We start from the raw sequence: 20,400 nt of genomic DNA, 5'->3' as shown, positions 1-20,400 counted from the left end.
GAAGGTAGCCTGGTCCTTTATTTTAATTATTTAGAATTCCCTTTACCTAAGGATGCTTTGTGCCAACTTTGATTGAAATTGGGCCAGTGGTTTTTGAGAAGAAGTTAAAAATGTTAAAAGTTTACAGACGGACGGACGCCGGAATACGGGTGATCAGAAAAGCTCACTTGAGCTTTTAGCTCAGGTGAGCTAAAAATGACTACACAGCAGTGGGTAGCTTCTATTGAGGCAACCGAGGCAGTTGCCTCAGTAAAAAAAAACAACACCTTTTACGTTGTTAAAATGTCGAGACCCCCTGCCTCGGTAATAATCGAACCCAAGCTACGCCTATGCACGGGGGACGTATTTCAAGACCAGTAAAATCCAGAAAGTCCCTGAGCCCCCATCAGGGCTTCGCCCTGGACACACTGGGGGTCTCAAGACGGCACCCAGACCCCTTGCCCCATCATAAAGTTGCGACCCATCTAAATACAATTCCTGGACCCGCTCCTGGTATAGAAATCATAGAATTCGTAACATCCCTCAAGTCTTTTCCCCGCCATAGTCCACATCTCAGGTTATCTTATTTCAGGCCTATCATCATACAATGATTATAATGCATATCGTTATATGTATATATAAAAAAAAATATACCCTGACTGACCCATTCAATGAATATAAAATCATATATGCTCAGAGGGCGGATCAAAGAATTTAAGTCGTTTAATGTATTTTTTTCATACGTATTTTAAATATTGATGATAAAAAAGAATTAATGAATAAATCGAATATCCGTCATCTTCTCAAGTCAGGGGTTTCTGATCCGCTCCGCTAGAAACCCTTGACTTGGGAAGATGAATATCCCTATGCAGAGATCAGGACTACGGAACAGAAGGGTAGTTGATAAGCAATTACCATTACATGTAATACATATATATGTTACATGTTTATGCCCATTTGGGCCCTGATTTGGTAATAAATACTATCCTATTCTATACCAGGAAGACACGTTTCCCAACATCGATTATTTGTATACAAAAACACCATACCCTTCGTAGAGTATTTCTACTATTGAACATTTTCAACTTCAATATCAATATATATATTATATATAGACAATCATATATATATATATATATATATATATATATATATATATATATATATATAAGTTTAACCACAGATATAATACAAAACTCTCTCTCTCTCTCTCTCTCTCTCTCTCTCTCTCTCTCTCTCTCTCTCTCTCTCTCTCTCTCAAAGAAACACCACAAAACATAACATTTTTTTTAAAATTAAACTATCTTCCTAGCCGAGTAAATGGATTTTTGTTATGAATAATGATTATATTTTATATCCCTTTTTCCAGTTTGTAAACTGAATTGTTGATTATATCAGTGTTTCGGGGTTAGAGGTTCCGCGATTCATGTGTACCCGATGTCTCCTCGTTCATTACTGATCCATTTCACAACAACCTCTCATTTTATATACACTTCTAAAAATAGAATAAATAGGATTTTCAAAGAGGATTCATTGGGGCGATACTATGCCGATAAAACGTGATTAAACTTCGAATGTAATAAGAGCATATATAGATCATACTCGATATTTCCGGTCTTTAATGCTTTAATATTTAAATGCCATACATTGCTCTGTAGGTTTGTTCAATATTACACATAAAACAAAAGGACTTTAAAACTGCCACAAAACGACAGCGCAAGTCTACTATATATATATGTACACTTGTAGAGACTTCCAACAACTGTACAGACATTCAATATCAACTAAGTACACGGTGGTCTCAACGCGACCCATTTTTCAAAAACACGAACATTTTTAATAATTTGTTTAAGTATTTCATGCATACTGTATATGCAAACACAATATATACCAAATGCTGAGAAAATGGCTCACAGCAAACAGTGTAAGTGTATGTTTAACCCAGGGTTTGTTTAAGTTGCAATCGTCTCAGAACCGTCATCCTGGTTTGTACGTACCCCATCTGTCATGTAAAACACCCTGCAAATAATTTTATGTACCAAAATTGTGAAATATTCTCAAGCACGATTCTGACACGATTTCAAATTTGTTGAAAATGAATTAAGAATGACAACCCTTCCATGTGGTTAGGAGTAAAGGTGGTATAATACTTTCGTTATGTGTTTGTCATCCAGAAAATACCATCCTCAATTTAACAGATCCTCGATCGAATTACTCTCAAAACAAACGATATTCTACGTTTAATCAAATCGCAACACGGTCGAAGAAATATATTTATTTGCTTTGTAAGTCAGCTGAATATATAAACTTAATCAAGTAAATTGAAAAACAACCAACCCATTTTTGCATTAAGAATACGCCTTGAAATAAATGTTCAAATGTGCCTATTGCAAAAAATTGTTTTCAATAAAATATTCCTTTTAGTAGAGTGAAATAAAGTATGTACTTAAATTAATTACCAGGTATTACTACGCCAGACACGCCTGAATTTTTTCATTCATGTGGAATATACGTGGTAGTTTACAAATTCTTTCAATCAGATCTTTAAAGGCCGCATGCATTGTGAGACTGACATTGTAACACCTTCAGAAGGGGCCCTTTCCACTACCTTTAAAAGGGGTGCCCTAGTTAAAGTCTCATCCTCACATTTTTGCGTGATATATGTACCCGATCGACGACGCATGACAAGCCCAGCCTAGTCGCACAGCTTTAATTTAAAATAACTTTCGAAACCATGTGCGAGTAATACCTGTTTTATTTCGTTGGATATTATTAAAGGAGTAAAAGATTTAATCTAAATCTAACAAGGTAAGTGGATCCATTACATACAAATATAGGTATATATACTGATAATTTACAAATCTGTATTCCAAATTCAAAATAAAATCAAAAGGAAAACAATATTTAAATACAAACACTTTTGCTTCAGACAATTATTCTACGGTAATATACTATTTGAATGATAATTTTATTACAAACACCTTTTTTCTTCTTTGAAAAATAAAATTTATGCAGTAAGGCAAATTTTTTTTCAAAACGATTAAAAGCAGAATTTCAAAAAAGTGTAGAAATTGTATTTTCTCTTTCTTCAAAACTTATTTAAAAATCAATCTCGGGACACGCCCAGTACACTCACTGTTCGGGGTGGCACGAAAGGCCACTGACCTGGGACTTCGTGGTCCAATAAACACTGCCGGCCTGGAATTGGTCGTATTGTCAAACTTGAAGCCCACAGGCTTTATTGTGTTCCTAATGGAATTCGCTTACAAAAATGGGTACCCTGAGTCCTTTCAATGAAAATTACACCGTTCATGCACTGTTTGACCGCACATTAAAAAGCATAGGATTATTCTCCAACTCGGTATGAAAACTGGAAATGATCATCTCCGACAAATAATTACCTAAATACAGAAAGATGACTGCAAGGCTATCTATCAAGATACTGCTAATTATATATAAAAGTACATTGTAACAAGATCTTTATCATCTGGAATTGCTTTTACATCGGAATAAGGGATTCAAACAATTCAAGGAAAAGTGTCAGATCTTATCTTCGATAGATCAAGTCTGGAGATATTTTAACATGCTTATTCATTTCAAGTATTTTAATTAATTAATAAATCAGTAAATCAAAGGGGAAAAAATTGTGAATTGAGAACCTGTCACACCTAATCAACTGCCTGTACACACATGGCGCATTGATCGATAACCAACACATGAAAATAACTGAATGGTTACTACCTCTCAGTACACGCGTAAAGACTCTGAACGATTAAGAATACTGGACCCAATTCATAGTCCTGAAAGGTGCAATGAAACCACAATGGCCATTCAAAGCCTATGATTATTTTTCAAACCAATAAAAATATTCATATCAATGAGAATACCGGTATCCAAACCAATAAGTTTAACCGAAGCAGTGAGATGTCCAGCCAGACTGACCGCCACATTATCCCATCCACTATATTATATGCATAAACTAAAACAGATAAAAAATACTACATCAACAATTGCGTTAAGATCAAATTTCCAAAGTAAGTTGGGTTGTTTTTGCAGATGATGTTGCGTACCAAACTGTTTGTGGTATTTTCTCTCCTGTCCCTGTTGTTTCATAATAACATGGCTTCCACAAGTACAACTGACTCAACTCAGTCAGCTGATACAACACAATCAATGACAACTGATAGGACAGAGGACTCTTCGACCACACAACCAGCATCAACAGCACAAACTGAAACAACAGAAGAATCCACCTCTGAAAACTCTCAAACCACAACACAAGCAACGGTGTCTGAAAGCACTCCAACAGACACATCAACACAAAGTGTCACATCTGAGAGTTCTCAAGAAGCTACCACAACACTGGAGGCGACCTCTGATGGTACTCAAACAGCCACAACACAAAATACAACAGACAGTTCTCTTTCAGCCACAACACAAGGTGGATCAACTGAAAGTACACAGGCAGCCACTCAACAAAGTTCATCTGAAAGTACACAGGCAGCCACAACACAAACAGGAACAACTGATAGTACACAGGCAGCCACTCAACAAAGCTCATCTGAAAGTACACAGGCAGCCACTCAACAAAGCTCAACTGAAAGTACACAGGCAGCCACAACACAAGCAGGAACAACTGAAAGTACACAGGCAGCCACAACACAAGCAGGAACAACTGAAAGTACACAGGCAGCCACAACACAAGCGGGAACAACTGAAAGTACACAGGCAGCCACAACACAATCAGGAACAACTGAAAGTACACAGGCAGCCACTCAACAAAGCTCATCTGAAAGTACACAGGCAGCCACTCAACAAAGCTCAACTGAAAGTACACAGGCAGCCACAACCCAAGCAGGAACAACTGATAGTACACAGGCAGCCACAACACAAGCAGGAACAACTGATAGTACACAGGCAGCCACTCAACAAAGCTCAACTGAAAGTACACAGGCAGCCACTCAACAAAGCTCAACTGAAAATACACAAGCAGCCACAACACAAGCGGGAACAACTGAAAGTACACAGGCAGCCACAACACAAGCAGGAACAACTGAAAGTACACAGGCAGTCACTCAACAAAGCTCATCTGAAAGTACACAGGCAGCCACAACACAAGCGGGAACAACTGAAAGTACACAGTCAACCACTCAGCAAAGCTCATCTGAAAGTACACAGGTAGCCGCAACACAAACAGGAACAACTGAAAGTACACAGGCAGCCACAACACAAGCAGGAACAACTGAAAGTACACAGGCAGCCACTCAACAAAGCTCATCTGAAAGTACACAGGCAGCCACAACACACACAGGAACAACTGAAAGTACACAGGCAGCCACAACACACACAGGAACAACTGAAAGTACGAAGGCAGCCACAACACAAGCAGGAACAACTGAAAGTACACAGGCAGCCACTCAACAAAGCTCATCTGAAAGTACACAGGCAGCCACAACCCAAGCAGGAACAACTGATAGTACACAGGCAGCCACAACACAAGCAGGAACAACTGAAAGTACACAGGCAGCCACAACACACACAGGAACAACTGAAAGTACGAAGGCAGCCACAACACAAGCAGGAACAACTGAAAGTACACAGGCAGCCACTCAACAAAGCTCATCTGAAAGTACACAGGCAGCCACAACCCAAGCAGGAACAACTGATAGTACACAGGCAGCCACAACACAAGCAGGAACAACTGAAAGTACACAGGCAGCCACAACACAAACAGGAACAACTGGTAGTACAAAGGCAGCCACTCAACAAAGCTCAACTGAAAGTACACAGGCAGCCACAACACAAGCAGGAACAACTGAAAGTACACAGGCAGCCACTCAACAAAGCTCAACTGAAAGTACACAGTCAGCCACAACACAAACAGGAACAACTGAAAGTACACAGGCAGCCACAACACAAGCAGGAACAACTGAAAGTACACAGGCAGCCACAACACAAACAGGAACAACTGGTAGTACAAAGGCAGCCACTCAACAAAGCTCAACTGAAAGTACACAGTCAGCCACAACACAAGCAGGAACAACTGATAGTACACAGGCAGCCACAACACAAGCAGGAACGACTGAAAGTACAAAGGCAGCCACTCAACAAAGCTCAACTGAAAGTACACAGGCAGCCACTCAACAAAGCTCATCTGAAAGTACACAGGCAGCCACAACACAAGCAGGAACAACTGAAAGTACACAGGCAGCCACTCAACAAAGCTCAATTGAAAGTACAGAGGCAGCCACAACACAAGCGGGAACAACTGAAAGTACACAGGCAGCCACAACACAAGCAGGAACAACTGAAAGTACACAGGCAGCCACTCAACAAAGCTCAATTGAAAGTACAGAGGCAGCCACAACACAAGCGGGAACAACTGAAAGTACACAGGCAGCCACAACACAAACAGGAACAACTGAAAGTACACAGGCAGCCACTCAACAAAGCTCAACTGAAAGTACACAGGCAGCCACTCAACAAAGCTCATCTGAAAGTACACAAGCACCCACAACACAAGCAGGAACAACTGATAGTACACAAGCAGCCACAACACAAACGGGAACAACTGAAAGTACACAGGCAGTCACAACACAAACAGGAACAACTGAAAGTACGAAAGCAGCCACTCAACAAAGCTCATATGAAAGTACACAGGCAGCCACAACACAAACAGGAACAACTGATAGTACACAGGCAGCCACTCAACAAAGCTCATCTGAAAGTACACAGGCAGCCACAACACAAGCAGGAACAACTGATAGTACACAGGCAGCCACAACACAAGCAGGAACAACTGAAAGTACACAGACAGCCACAACACAAGCGGGAACAACTGAAAGTACACAGGCAGCCACAACACAAGCAGGAACAACTGATAGTACACAGGCAGCCACAACACAAGCAGGAACAACTGAAAGTACACAGACAGCCACAACACAAGCGGGAACAACTGTAACAGCAATAGCAGATTCAACTACGGAATTAACTACACAACCTTCTACAACTGCGACACCTGCTGGTAATTGTCTAAATTTGATTTTTTTTTCATTTATGTTTTGATTATGCAAGTAAGAGCGCTTTAAAATTATTTGTTGGAAATGCCATACCATTGCATGTTATCCAGTGTTTGCATAAATATGTGGTTGTAATATACGTGCTTATCAATTTATTGCAGTAGTCTTTGACATGCAGATAACCTTTGATACTACAACAACAGTGAATTTAGACGATGAAACTAGTCAGGAGTACAAGGAATACAAAACATTCGTATACACTTCTGTAAGTTGTCTGTAACAGCCATTGATCTCGTTAATGATATTTCACTTTTTAAAAATCTGTAAAGTGAATCAAATGTTCATTTCATATTGTAACGTTACTCTTTATGGTTGATCTACTTCAATAAAAATTGCTGATTTGTTTTAGCTGCGTGATTACTACAGCAGGAAACTTGGAAGTGTGTTTGGATCAGTTACAATTTTGTCAATAAGGTATTGCTCATTCGTGTTCCTATTTGATCAAAATCAGATGCAATGAAAATTTTAACAAAATTGTCAAAGTGAAATCAGTTATACAAACGCAAGATAGAGAATCTTTTGTCGAATTTTTAATCAGCCATATTTAATTTATTGAACGTTATAATGCTAAAAATCTATGACGTCATAATGTTAATACCTAAGTATTATTGAATTTATTTAGCAAAGGTAGCGTTATTGTAAACTACACATTGACAACCCAAACTGTGGCCACGGGGGAGGTAATAAACGCAGTGCAGGAACTCGTCCAAGGTACCGAGAAGGTTACCATCAACGGGACTTCCGTGTCTGCCAACAACGGAGTTATAGGAACCTCAGGATCTGGTAGCACAGGCACTGGTACTTCTGGTAAGTTTAGGGTCAGATGTGGGATGGGGACTAATCATGTTGAAGAGTTTATTAAACAGTAAATACTATACTGTGATGTTACTTTGGCATGGTTAAATGTTTGTGTTTTACTTTGAAACTTTTTACAATTTTTTCAATAAACTGTGATCTTCATGGAACTTCGAACTTAAAAATCAACCCATCTACAACAAAAATTATGGTTTACTTAAACACATGGAAGATAGTTTTCTCGTTACAAACAACCTATCACTTCGCATTTTTGTAGTGGAATTGAATAGAGAGAAAGAGACCGATAAATGTCAGATCCTCAACACCATTAGTTCCTGTTCATCCGATACCGTCTGTGTTGTCGAATCAGGGATTGCCGTCTGCAAGTAAGAGACTTTTCGATTATCATACATACACACTGCAATGTATAAAACCAATTCTGATGGAAATCTATGATGATATGATTACATTTGTGTCTCTTTTCTTTTTCAGACCTATAGTAAAAAATGGTAAGCAGCATGTATCTTACAAAAGGAAGCATATAAATCGGTATTTCACGTATTGTAAATTATTGAAATGACTGATTGGCATATGGATTTACTAAGCACATGGTATCTTCCTACCATAAATGTGTAGTTAACTTTTCGTAGCTAATTGGGACAAAACTTCTATTATTTCTGTGAGTTATGTATTACCTCCCCAATTCTTTATTTTATGGTCGAGTATAGAATTCTCGATATCATAACCCGTGTTTTCTGACATTTTGTAGACAACCTTTCGTTGATCCTGGGTTTAGCCATTGGTATTCCTGTATTCTTCCTATTGACTTTCATCGTAGCCCTGGTCTGCATACTAATGAAGAAGAATCGGAAGAGCCGAAGGCTAAAGGAAGAAGAAGATTGGTTAGGAAACAATTTGTATAACAAATAGATAACGAAAAATGGCATATCATGTATCGAGTAAAACCACGAAATTTGTTGTAAAATGGAGCGAACTTGCCTTCGTCGTAGAGTTATTGATATGCAATTTAAGCAAGCAAGCGACTTGATATTATAAATAGGAAGTAGGAGTTTTAGTTTGAGAGCAACCATTATGATATACATGTATACTCTAGTTATTCCTCTAGTTATAGTTTTGGGACAAACCTTTTCTCGTTCAATATCTGTTTTGCTTAGTGAATTTGTCTTTCGCTATTCACAGGTTCATTGTAATGACTTAAATTGTTGGACTTGGGCGACCTCTATATTCTAAGACAGCCGGTAACAGACCAAGATTATATTGGAAATTGTTGATTTGAGACAATTCTGTTGATATTATTGCAGGGATCCAAAAGACTATCCCCATCTTTCTTTACCCTACAAATACGATAACCACGGCTTTTACAAGCACCATTACTTTATGCCGGATGATGTAGAACTTGAGGTGTTGCCGTCCAGTAAGGCCTTCAAGGGTATGTTGATTTTGTTCCTTGTATAGCACCTAATTCACCGAAGGACCTTCTGAGAAAATAACCGTATACGCTCCGAAATTGGAAATTTTATTGGCAAACCATACACAGTAACAACTTCTGAACTGCATTGATGTCTATATGTTATGAGAGGGCCTATAACTCTAAAAGTATGCATCTGAAGGGCTTTCTAGGTTTCCCTTAATTGTTAAAAAATATTTAAAGTATTTAACTGTATTGAGGGAAAAGGAATGTGGTTTTCTCGAATTGATGAATAAAATATATTTCACAATCACGCCACATTTGAAAAGTAATAATGAATGAAGTAATTAAGGCACTAGGAAGGTCTGAAGTTTTTTATGATTAACCAAGTAAAATATTAACAAACGTGACATTTATTACCGTGTACACCTGTTACGTATGCTGTTTTACGTCAACAAACCGGATATACAAAATAGAATTAGACTGAAATGTTAAAAATTTAAACCCATGGGACCCCGCCTGTGGTGTGACATGTTCTTTTGTTGTTGTTGTTGTGTGTACCGTCACACCTGAAAGAGGTTCCCGTCTGTTTACCTTTGGGCGTGCCTTCACATTATACGCTCTGAATTCGCTCATTCAGGGTAAGATCTTCTATAACCATTATGGTATAGACACCCCATCACGCATTGTAAAGATTGACTCCAGGGTAACCTGTCTCGTTACAAATGTGAACCGGGAACATACCACCGCAGTGTTGTATACAGTTATCCAAGCATATAGTTGGGTGTTACCATGATGATATCGCAAAAACATTATTTTCAAATTTTCTTTATACACCCAAAGATGAGATCAAGCATTTATATTATTAATTTGAAAGGGTTTATATAACATTTACTGGTGAATATATGAATTGAACCTGCCTAAAACTTAGCAGACAAAGGATATTATTTTTATATATACGGGAAAAGTGGAATTGCGAACATACAATAAGTAATGATTTGACCTTCAAGATTTGGACTCGCGATCGCTCCACCCGAGTTCATGTTTAATTATCACCACGACTATCCGCTTTTGAAGGTAATAAAATGAATATAAATTTCTTCTACAGGAAACGCTCCCTGGAACACCCCGGGTGGTTTGGAAAGCTGGGATGAGGTAATCCAGTGTATGATACTTACATAGAATAAATATACAAGGATTCCGTAAGTGTATCATTAAACGTGTATTTCACAAGTATTACAAGAGTGTGTTATTCTATTGCAGTATCGCATGCCCCGCCCACAAATGTACAGATCTCCACACCCTGCCTTTGTTGTGAGTACATTAATTTAACGAACGGTGCACTTAATAGTATCCATACAAGTGACTCTCTCTCTCTCTCTCTCTCTGTATATATATATATATATATATATATATATTGTATATACTAACTTGTATATATGCATGGTATTCTAAATATCATTGTATCTACGTAAAAATGTTCCAGCGAAATTGTTTTCTTTTTTTTAAAATTATATCTAAATAAATGTTTCCATATTGAGAATTAAGCTCATCTACGTTTACCTGCAATATAAAGTATCTATCTACGTGTGAAATAACTAAAATTAACATGTTATAAATGGTATTCATTTGTAAAAGTCAAGATCTTATTTTCATGTTTGATATTTTCCTCTTATTTCAGAGCGATACATAGGAAGCACTGCATTGGCAACAATCCCAATATATGGTTTTAAAAATGTGTCTGGAGTGTGTGTCACAGTGCGAGTGCGGCATGTCATACCCTATAAGTACCCGGATATTCCGACATACAGCCTTGATAGAATGTGTTCGACTCATGCCAGTCATGTGTTGTTATCATCGCATCATATTTATGCATCGTGTACATGAGTTTGTGTGAATACCCAAATATGTACTCGTAGCAACTATTGTCAGAACGTATGAAAAATAAATTCGACGCGAACGAAATTTACGTTCAAGGCCTAAATGACTTTATATGATACGAGACTGCCATAATTAGCAAAAGAATATAGCGTATTTGCTGTTTTCCACTGTCAGAAATTGCAATACCTCAGCTTCTTATGAAGTCAGAATCAAATGTGTGCTACATATACTATCATTATTAATGTTGGCTTGAATCATACAAGGAACCATGTTAAGGGCATTTGTATAATGGTTTTTGTATATATTTATATGTAAATGTAAGTAATGTGCAATCATTTTAATTATTTCAATGCATTGTTATGTATTTTAAAAACCCGCATTGAAATGAAAAATCTTATATCTTTGTACGTTTATAGTAGGTAATTTATATGATTTTTGAAGGGGGAAAAAAAGAGTCTAAAAATCTCTCATTGATGTCTTCTATTGTGTTTCGCCATTGACATTGTGTAATATCATACATGATGTCTAGTCCTGAATGACGTCATTATTACATAATGAGTGAGTGAAGATTGATTGCTCGCATTTTGTAAACCCGGACCAATCAAATCAGAGATCTAACTAAATGGAATGGTTAATGGCCTGTAAACTTGATATTTTATGTATTACGAGCATTTAACAACCTAAGCCACAGTCGAATATAGAATACAGTTTATTCTTCCGTGATTACAAATGGAAATTGTAATTGTTGGCAGGTTTAATCAGCGGTGGAAATGACGATTTTGTGTAAACAAGTCTCCTGCTTTCTAAATTACACAAGAAGTAAAATTATACTTTCAAAATACGATTTTTTTTCATAGTAAATATTTCCATAGAAACAATTTGTAATCTTAAAACTGTATCATAAGGCTATATACTAAGTACTGGCATCCAGAAGTCTCGGCTAACTTAATCTAGTTTTTCTTCTTCTCTAATTTACCCTCTTTTAATTGCCTTGTGCATTTTCTATATATAATCATAATCTTTTTCCTACTGTAATTAAGCGATTTTTTTTTTCTCTCTCTCTCTCCTTTTTTAAAAAATAGTTTCACATAGCCTATCTATAACTTGTCCACACCTTGATACATATTAGTACAGAGAGACATATCAATTCTTTAAATTGAGATTACCGTTTTTATTCCAAGTGAATTATAGAACAAAATGTACTAATTATAAAAATTATATGATACAGTTTTAAAATTACAAATTGTTTCTATCGGAAGTTTTACTATGAAAAAAAGGATACAGTAAGATATTTTTCTATTAAAAACTATTAAAGATTGATTATACATGTGACAGATCATACAATGTTCGTCCTATTTTCTTTGTTATAGATCCACGTATACCTTTTGAATGCTTCCTGCAACAGCTGATATCTATACATATTGTCGAAACATCACCAATCATTTAGTAAATGTAAACCTGATTGATCTTGTTTTGGAAAACTTTGCCCCCTCTATAGATGTGATTTCATGCATGCAGAATTAGAAGTGTTTTACAGAAAATAGATTGATTTAATAGAAATATGAAAAATGTTCTATATTATGTAAAAAAAAAAAATATATATATATATAAAAAAAATTTAAAAATCGTTTTTAGCGACTGCGGTGATTTACATAGAGATTACAAAAAGAATACTATACTTTATGTTTCATAGATATTTTAAAATGCACTATTTTAAAAAGCAAATCTGCAAATCTTCGAATAAGATGAACATGAAAATCTGCATTTCTAATACATATATACCCCCAGCCCACGCTGATTTGATATTTACCATGTTCAATAAAACAAGCTAAAAGGACTAATTTTATCTAATTCACAATCTAGCGATGGATGCCATCACTAGGTACTGAAAGATCAACACGTCATCTTATTATAGTACAAAATATTCTTGTCACACCCTTTTCAAACATCTCACTACGTAATATAATGTTCTTATTCAAACAAACTGTGTACACATCACATCAGTAAATGTGCACAATAAAACTGATATACTAGTATCACCCACACAGGTGAAAGGGAGGTAAGTCTTGTAATTGTATCGCATTATCAATAACCAATATCATTTGAGTCTAGGGTTGGGTATTGCCAGCAAAAATGATATTGCGATATATTGCCATTTTCAAATTCCATATAAATAACAAGATTTTTAAAGCAATTATTGAATAAAGCCTTACGGTCATTGAGCAGTGAGCTCCAAGGGTTCTGTAGCGTACCACACCTACTGTGACACGGGACACCCGTTTTTAAGGTCATCTCCGAGGACCCGTGTCATTCACACCTGGTGCCCAACGTTTGGCGATGGAGCTGTCACTACCTGTTTTAACGACTTTGGTTTGTCTCGACCGGGATTCGATTGAACCCCGACCTTCCTCATGTGGGGCGAACGCTCTACCTCTAGACCACCGCGGCGGTGAATAGTGCAAGAAGAAAAAAATCCGAATTTATGTCTTTAAAAAGAGAAATTTATTTAGAATTATTTACTAATTTAAGTTTTAATATAGGGCTTTAGACATTTTAAACTTTTTAATTTTGACTTATTTCAAAGCTTCACGAAAATCCCTTCCATCACATACAAGATGTACATATATATGGTTTCTCATTTAGCAATATATATCGGTTTCCCTATTAAAGATCGATGTAATCAACGCTACTTTGCAAAACAACATACTAAACCACTGAAATGAGAGAATATTTTCGTTCTGTGTGTTTCATATAATTGATTGATATTACGATATACCAGTATCCATCCAGTTTTCATATCGCGATATATTATCGTCAATGGAAATATTGCAATATATCGGTAATATCGATCAACTTTACTTTGGACCACAATCAAATGTACTAGTGGCATGCAATGTAAGGGGTAAACTGTCACCCAACTGTTCAATTGTATTTATGCTACATATACCCTACGCAGCATTTCGGGGGGGGGGGGGGGGGGGGGGCACTATCCACTAACAAGACTACCCTCAAATCCACGTGTTTTTCACATGTGTGTAAACAGCCTGAGTGCACCTCGGGAAGTAGCCTCAGCTACAAACAGCAAATAGTTCCTTTGTATACTCTTGATTATTTCTACAAATTACACAACATTTCCTAATCAGTGCTACAAAAATTAAGAGAAAAGAAGAGGAGGAAATAAGAAAAATCGCCCATGAAAAATATTCTTTTAAATACATGGAATTTCAATTGATAACTAAATTCATTTTGATTGGACAGTTACCGGCGTGATACCGTCAAATGCCGCAACTTTTGCGGGAAGAAAGGAAGAAAAAAAAATCCCTGCAGTAGTATGAGCGTATAAGTCTCCCCAGAAACCGACTTGTATGCGAGTATATACGGTACACATGTACCGTACAACATGAAAACAAATATTCTGTAAGTACATGTATTGCATAAAAACACATATCCCCTATCGGTCCAAGTCAAGTCGTCTGCATAATATTCTGCGCGAATAACCATATGTCAACAATATATGCACAGGAATAACAAGGTACCATAAATAAATATTTTCTATATCCAAGGGGTATAACTCAGCTAAAGATCAATGAACCGGAACAAAATCCGAACTCGATCTATAACTAGTGCGGAAAACTGAGTATTTGCATTGTTTTTCTAATTTCAAGGACCATAACTCTGCAAAATATCAACGGACCAGAACAAAATTGGGACTTGTCATGATAAAGCAATGTACCAAATATCAAATGAATATCTGCAAGCATGACGAAAAAAGGGCTGAAAACTTATTTGCCGGACAAAAGGACGGACATAGTGCAAACCTACCCCCTCGACTTCGCCGGTAGGGACTAATAAAGCTAGAAGTATTGTGTGTGTTGCTTGCTGTTAGTACATGCATCAATGTCTTTCGTCAGGCAGCGAGAACCATGTTTTCTTTCCAATCAGAAGTTAGAATCGATGAATCTCAGAATTTTAGTTTGAACAATTGCACTGTGTAATCTCACTCCGTGATATTTCTAGAGAGACGTGCACAGCTTATCTTTCACACGGATTATTAACACCTTTCTAATTTCGAGGTGCTTGTATATGTCGATTCGATGACTCCTAGTGAACTCGAGATAAATTTTAACACCAAAATTTAAACACCAATTAAGACAATGAATTAAAGTTATCTTAAATCCCTTTTAATTAAAAAAAGAAGAGAATGTCTACTCATATATTATTGGCATATTTTATAAGATATTTATATCATGCATCAAGTCACAGAGAAATTAGGACTTTAAAATCTCTTATTTGCAAATAAAACACTTTTATTATTCCGGAAAAAAAAACCAATCACATAAAATGATATTGAGAGCTTGTATCATTGTTTCACTGGTGAAATCATAATTCATATGAGATGTTATACTAAGCCCCTATCTTTCCTCCTCACAGAAATATTAACTACTTTGAAGGAGAAACTTTAGATGTATTTTACTACAACATATGCGAGAAGTGGTGTAAATCAAAGGTAGATTCGGAAAAACCCCTCCAAAGAACCTTTAGTAAATTTGAAATCACAAAACTTTTTCCTAAATCAACAAAATAAAAGCGTATGACTTTTCAACACTTTAAACGACCATTCCTCATAATAAATTAAAGACTTGGCGTTTTGAATCGTAGATATCTGCTTTTTCAATAAAAATGGAACACAGAAATATACGTATATTGTGATAAGTCAATCAAAAAATTACTTTGTGAAACACCACTCTGACTATACTCACAAGTACTCCGAATTTCATATTAAAAAGATGCTGGAGCTCCTCATTGACAATATATACGTGATCTTTGGTGATCAAATCTTCCAACAGTCTGTTGGAAATCCTGTGGACACGAATTGCGCTCCTTTATTAGAGACTATGCGTTTATATTATCTTGATATTCTTCTGAGGCAGTTTCTACATGAGAAAACAAAAATGTCTTGCTGTGATCTTCAACTCAACATTTAGATATATCGACGACTTTCTTTCTACTAACAATGTTCATTCATAATTATGTTGATTCGATATATCCAAGTGAACTTGAAATAAAAGACACAGCAGAGTCTTCCATATCTGCTTCATATTTGGATATCTTATTGAACATAAATGTTAACGGCAAACTGACAACTCAACTTTATGACAAACTTCAGTTTCTCTATCGTCAACTTCCCATATATATGCAGCAATATTCAATTATCACCTGCAAATGGTGTTCACATTTATCAGCTGATTCGATACTCAAGAACATTTTCTGCGTATGATCAAGTTTTAAGTTGAAGTAAACTACTGACAAATAAGTTGATGCTACAAGGGTTTCAACAGTTTCGTTTAAAGTAAGCATTTCGCATATTCTATGGTCGTTATAATGATTTTGACTACAGACTCATTATTCCGTTTACCTGCTTAAGATAGAGAGCTCACAGCGGATGTGACTAGTCAACTTATTTTTATCTTATACGCTGGATTGATAATAAATTGGCAAGTTGACAGATGAAAAAGTGGACATTTACAACAAGTGGACATTTACACTTGTTACTAAATTGGCATTTCGAAACCTACTCCAACAAGTTAGAGCCTCGGTTAACGTCCGTTATATACATTGGACTCTTTTTTAACATCTAACCTCATTTTTTTGTCGAGCTACTTCCGACGGAATTTTGGGCGGGAAATATTATCGATAAAAAAAAGACAAGTAATTTTCAAGAAATTGCGTATTTGCAGGAGGTAAAACAGACAACAGAAAACGTAAAATCCACTTCCATCTGCATGCATGTGTTCATTAATCAAATCCGTCAGTGAATGGATTTCAATGTACCATTACACCAACAAGGAAAAAAGGGGGGTTAAACATGTTCAAATTGATTTACTATTAAGCGGATGCTGAAGTATTCAATTATTGTTTGAATTAAAATACGATATTGCTCCTTATCACCACATTGCTGTTAAATAGAGATTTTCAATGATTTTCATTTCTGATTGTGCGATTTTCACTACAGTACAGATTTTCTCCAGTTTTCTTTTAAATCAAATATCTTCCTTCCATTAGTAAAAGCTATGTCAGGTACGCAGAGATTGATTTCCGAACCCACCACCCAATGGGTTAGCTAGAAAATAAATATGTTTGGCTATCTATATGCACTTCCAGTTAAATATTAATTTTGAAACATAGTTTTAATTGGACCCCTAAGAACCCATTTCCCTGGGGGACATTTCTGGATGCGTTTATATTCATGTAAAGTATCTCGCGTTAATCTCTAGCATGCTGGAACACCCTAAACCATTCATGCTCGCTCTAACAGTAGCTCCGTCAACATTTTAATTTTACGCAAAAAATGTATCTGCAGTATAAATTTCATTTTGTCGAAATATCCGACTTCTGTTCTGTAATTTAAGTCGACAACCTTCACCTCCAAACAATAGATTAATCGTTAAATTGTGGCAGAATAGCGTTGTCTTAAAGACAAAATATAGAACGCATAAGGAATATTAGTAAGGATCATTTGTTAATGACAAAGATTTGCGTTTTCAATGAACAACCCATTCCCACTTAGGTAGTTTCAGCAGCGAGAATTTTATCTGGAGGTTAAGCGGTGCCAAGTCAAAAGTATCTCGCGTTAATCTCTAGCATGCTGGAGCACCCTAAACCATACTCTAAACCTAAAGTTATCTTTCAAAATTATCTCCCAACATTGTCGTGTGTGACCTCTGACCCCTGCGTCTTTCTATATGGGGCATGCATGTTGCATATTGTTTTCAACCTTTAGTTCCGTCCTCTAGGAAAATATTTCAAAGCCTATCCTGCTGGGCCGGGTTTAACAAAACTAGATAAGAGTGTCTTAAGATCTGACGTATGACAATCATAAGATATGATAGCTCTGTTTCACAAAACTATCTTAACTTCAAGAAATCTTAAGATAGGTCTTAGGACGTTGTTATACTTGTTAAATTGTAAAATATCGCGTTTCTTTTATTATATTTGAACTGCATGGGTCAATTTAAATGCTAAATGAAAGATTACAGTACATAAAGATATGAATAGGAAGTTGAAAGATTACGATTTTCGTCATTACAATATATCTATAAGGTTTAATACACTGTACTTCTTTTCTAAATTATGTGATTTTACACGTTACTTTGTATTTCAAAAGTTACGCACGGCTTGTGTACCTTTTGATTACGGAAATTGTGATACAAAATGAAAGTATTGAATGATTTTTATAAGAACGTCTATGTTAGAAAATATATATATTCTTCTCTATTTTGAATATGAAACACAATAATAGGATTGATTCGTTCCTTACAAGTTCGCAACGTCGCACTTGTTTTCTTTAATTTTGTTTAACAAAATAACATACTGGGGAAAAAAAAATACTCCATAATCGAGGGCGTGGGTGAGTCAGGAAAACCAAAGACACAGGTAATGCATGTACTTGTGCACACCTATAAAAAACATCACATTAATCGAATAAAACGCGTGTTCGACAATATATACTGGGTCCGAAATCGTTCTTACGTGATATGACTTAAGTCAGATTTTAGTCGTAAGATAGTTTTGTGAAACTGGTCCCTGCTATCCTAAAGCTTACTGACAAAAACAAATAATAAGAAAACCAAAAAACAAAACCCTATAATTAAACCTAATAAATAATTTTCTAACCCAAGACTTAACTCGAATCTTTCCCCCAAACCTTCATATTCACCTCTAATCCTTAAACTAATTCTCAACCCAACCTTAAACAATAATCGTCAATTTTTGTAAGCATGATTAGTTACATAATATTCCACTTAAGTGAAATTGACATGGTTTCTCTAGACTGATTTTCAACAAAGCGGTCAAACATGTAGCAAATGCTGAAATATTTAATCATTGTGTTTAAAGATTAAGATTCTATACAATATTTGATATACTGTACTAGTATTATTTTTAAAATACGTCACTGCCTGGTTATTAGATAGATATTTTTGTTATCGTATCGTGCGAATTTCATTACACTACACATTGGAAATTAGGTATCTTCATTAATTAACTGTCAGGTGCGCAGATATGGAGTGTGGATTGAGGGTCCAAAACCACCTACCCCCTTCCCCTCATCGTCCGTGGCTTCCGACGATGCCCTCCCCTGAGCTTGGTAAAAATTAATATATTTATTCACTTCCTGTTGTAAAGTACTAAATGTTAGTACTTAATTTTGAATGGACTAGCTCCTGGAAAAATATGCACAAGATAAAATTCTGGACCCGCGTATACATGTAGCAGCACTCGCTTTCCGGTAATACCGTCATCATGCAGTTTATATGAAAATACACCAACCAATTATTGGTACATTTGTATAGGAGCAAAATTTCTCCATTCTCTCACAAGAGTTTGCGGAACGCGCAAATTCATCAGAAAGTAAAACAGTGCACATGTTTTTAATTGTTAAATTCTTCAATAACAAAATATTGTTTGAAACAATTTCTTGAATCATCAACAGAAGGCCATCTTTGCTAGCTAAGGGTGACGAACCACGGTGTTTCTCTGTTCTTATAGAGAAACACCGTGGATCGTCACTCTTGGCTAGCGAAGATGAGATTATCAATGCTTTAAAATATTTCAGAAAGTCTTATATCGTTTTCACATGATTTTCATTCATTAGAAGATGCAGTATTAAAAACGAACCAAATGACAAATGTTTTCAGTTCACGAAATCATGACAACATTTCCATATTTAACACACGATATTGATATGTTACAGAGGGTTAGAAACTGGACTAAAACATGTAGAAGAATTTGGGCCAGCTTGACTTAGAGGAACCTTAAGCAAAGAAATAGTGATATTAATTTTATTTGTAATTGCAATTATTGAAAAAAATCAAATTATTGGCCTTATTCTTTTATAGTCTCGAATGGTTGGTTGTATATTGTTTAACGACCCACTCGAGAATTTTTCGCTCATATGGAGACGTTACCATTGCCGGTGAAGGGCTGCGAAATTTACGCCTATATATGCCCTGCGCTTACGGCCTTTGAGCAGGGAGGGATCTTTATCGTGCCACACCTGTTGTGACTTGGGACCTCGGTTATTGCGTTCTCATCCGAATGACCGCCCCATTTAATCGCATGTTACGACAAGCAAGGGGTACTGAGGACCATTTCTAACCCGGATCCCCACAGGAATAATCTTAAATGACAAAGTCAACATTGGCGACTTTAGAGTTACTGATGGAACACCGGTGCACT

The 20,400-nt window shown here is 36.3% G+C and overlaps 1 protein-coding gene across 2 annotated transcripts; it reads left to right on the top strand.

Moving 5' to 3' along the window:
• Positions 1-1,729: 1,729 nt before the first annotated feature.
• LOC125681971 (uncharacterized) lies at positions 1,730-11,633 on the top strand. 2 transcript variants are annotated; one of them, XM_056154537.1, is made up of 12 exons: positions 1,740-2,787; positions 4,036-7,003; positions 7,160-7,263; positions 7,408-7,472; positions 7,681-7,865; positions 8,131-8,239; positions 8,346-8,362; positions 8,623-8,755; positions 9,176-9,303; positions 10,391-10,437; positions 10,546-10,596; positions 10,964-11,633. In XM_056154537.1, exons 2-12 carry the CDS (start codon positions 4,036-4,038, stop codon positions 10,973-10,975), a joined length of 3,819 nt encoding a protein of 1,272 aa, XP_056010512.1. In that variant the 5' UTR covers positions 1,740-2,787; the 3' UTR covers positions 10,976-11,633. The 2 variants fall into 2 exon arrangements, with proteins under 2 accessions (XP_056010513.1, XP_056010512.1); XM_056154538.1 differs by lacking the exons at positions 10,391-10,437; positions 10,546-10,596; positions 10,964-11,633 and having other exon boundaries at positions 1,730-2,787; positions 9,054-9,190.
• The last annotated feature ends 8,767 nt before the right edge of the window (positions 11,634-20,400 follow it).

Source organism: Ostrea edulis, chromosome 2, assembly GCF_947568905.1.
Source record: "Ostrea edulis chromosome 2, xbOstEdul1.1, whole genome shotgun sequence".
Taxonomy (NCBI): Eukaryota; Metazoa; Mollusca; class Bivalvia; order Ostreida; family Ostreidae; genus Ostrea; species Ostrea edulis.
Note: the sequence above shows the minus strand (reverse complement) of the source record. Positions and strands in the feature narration are given on the sequence as shown.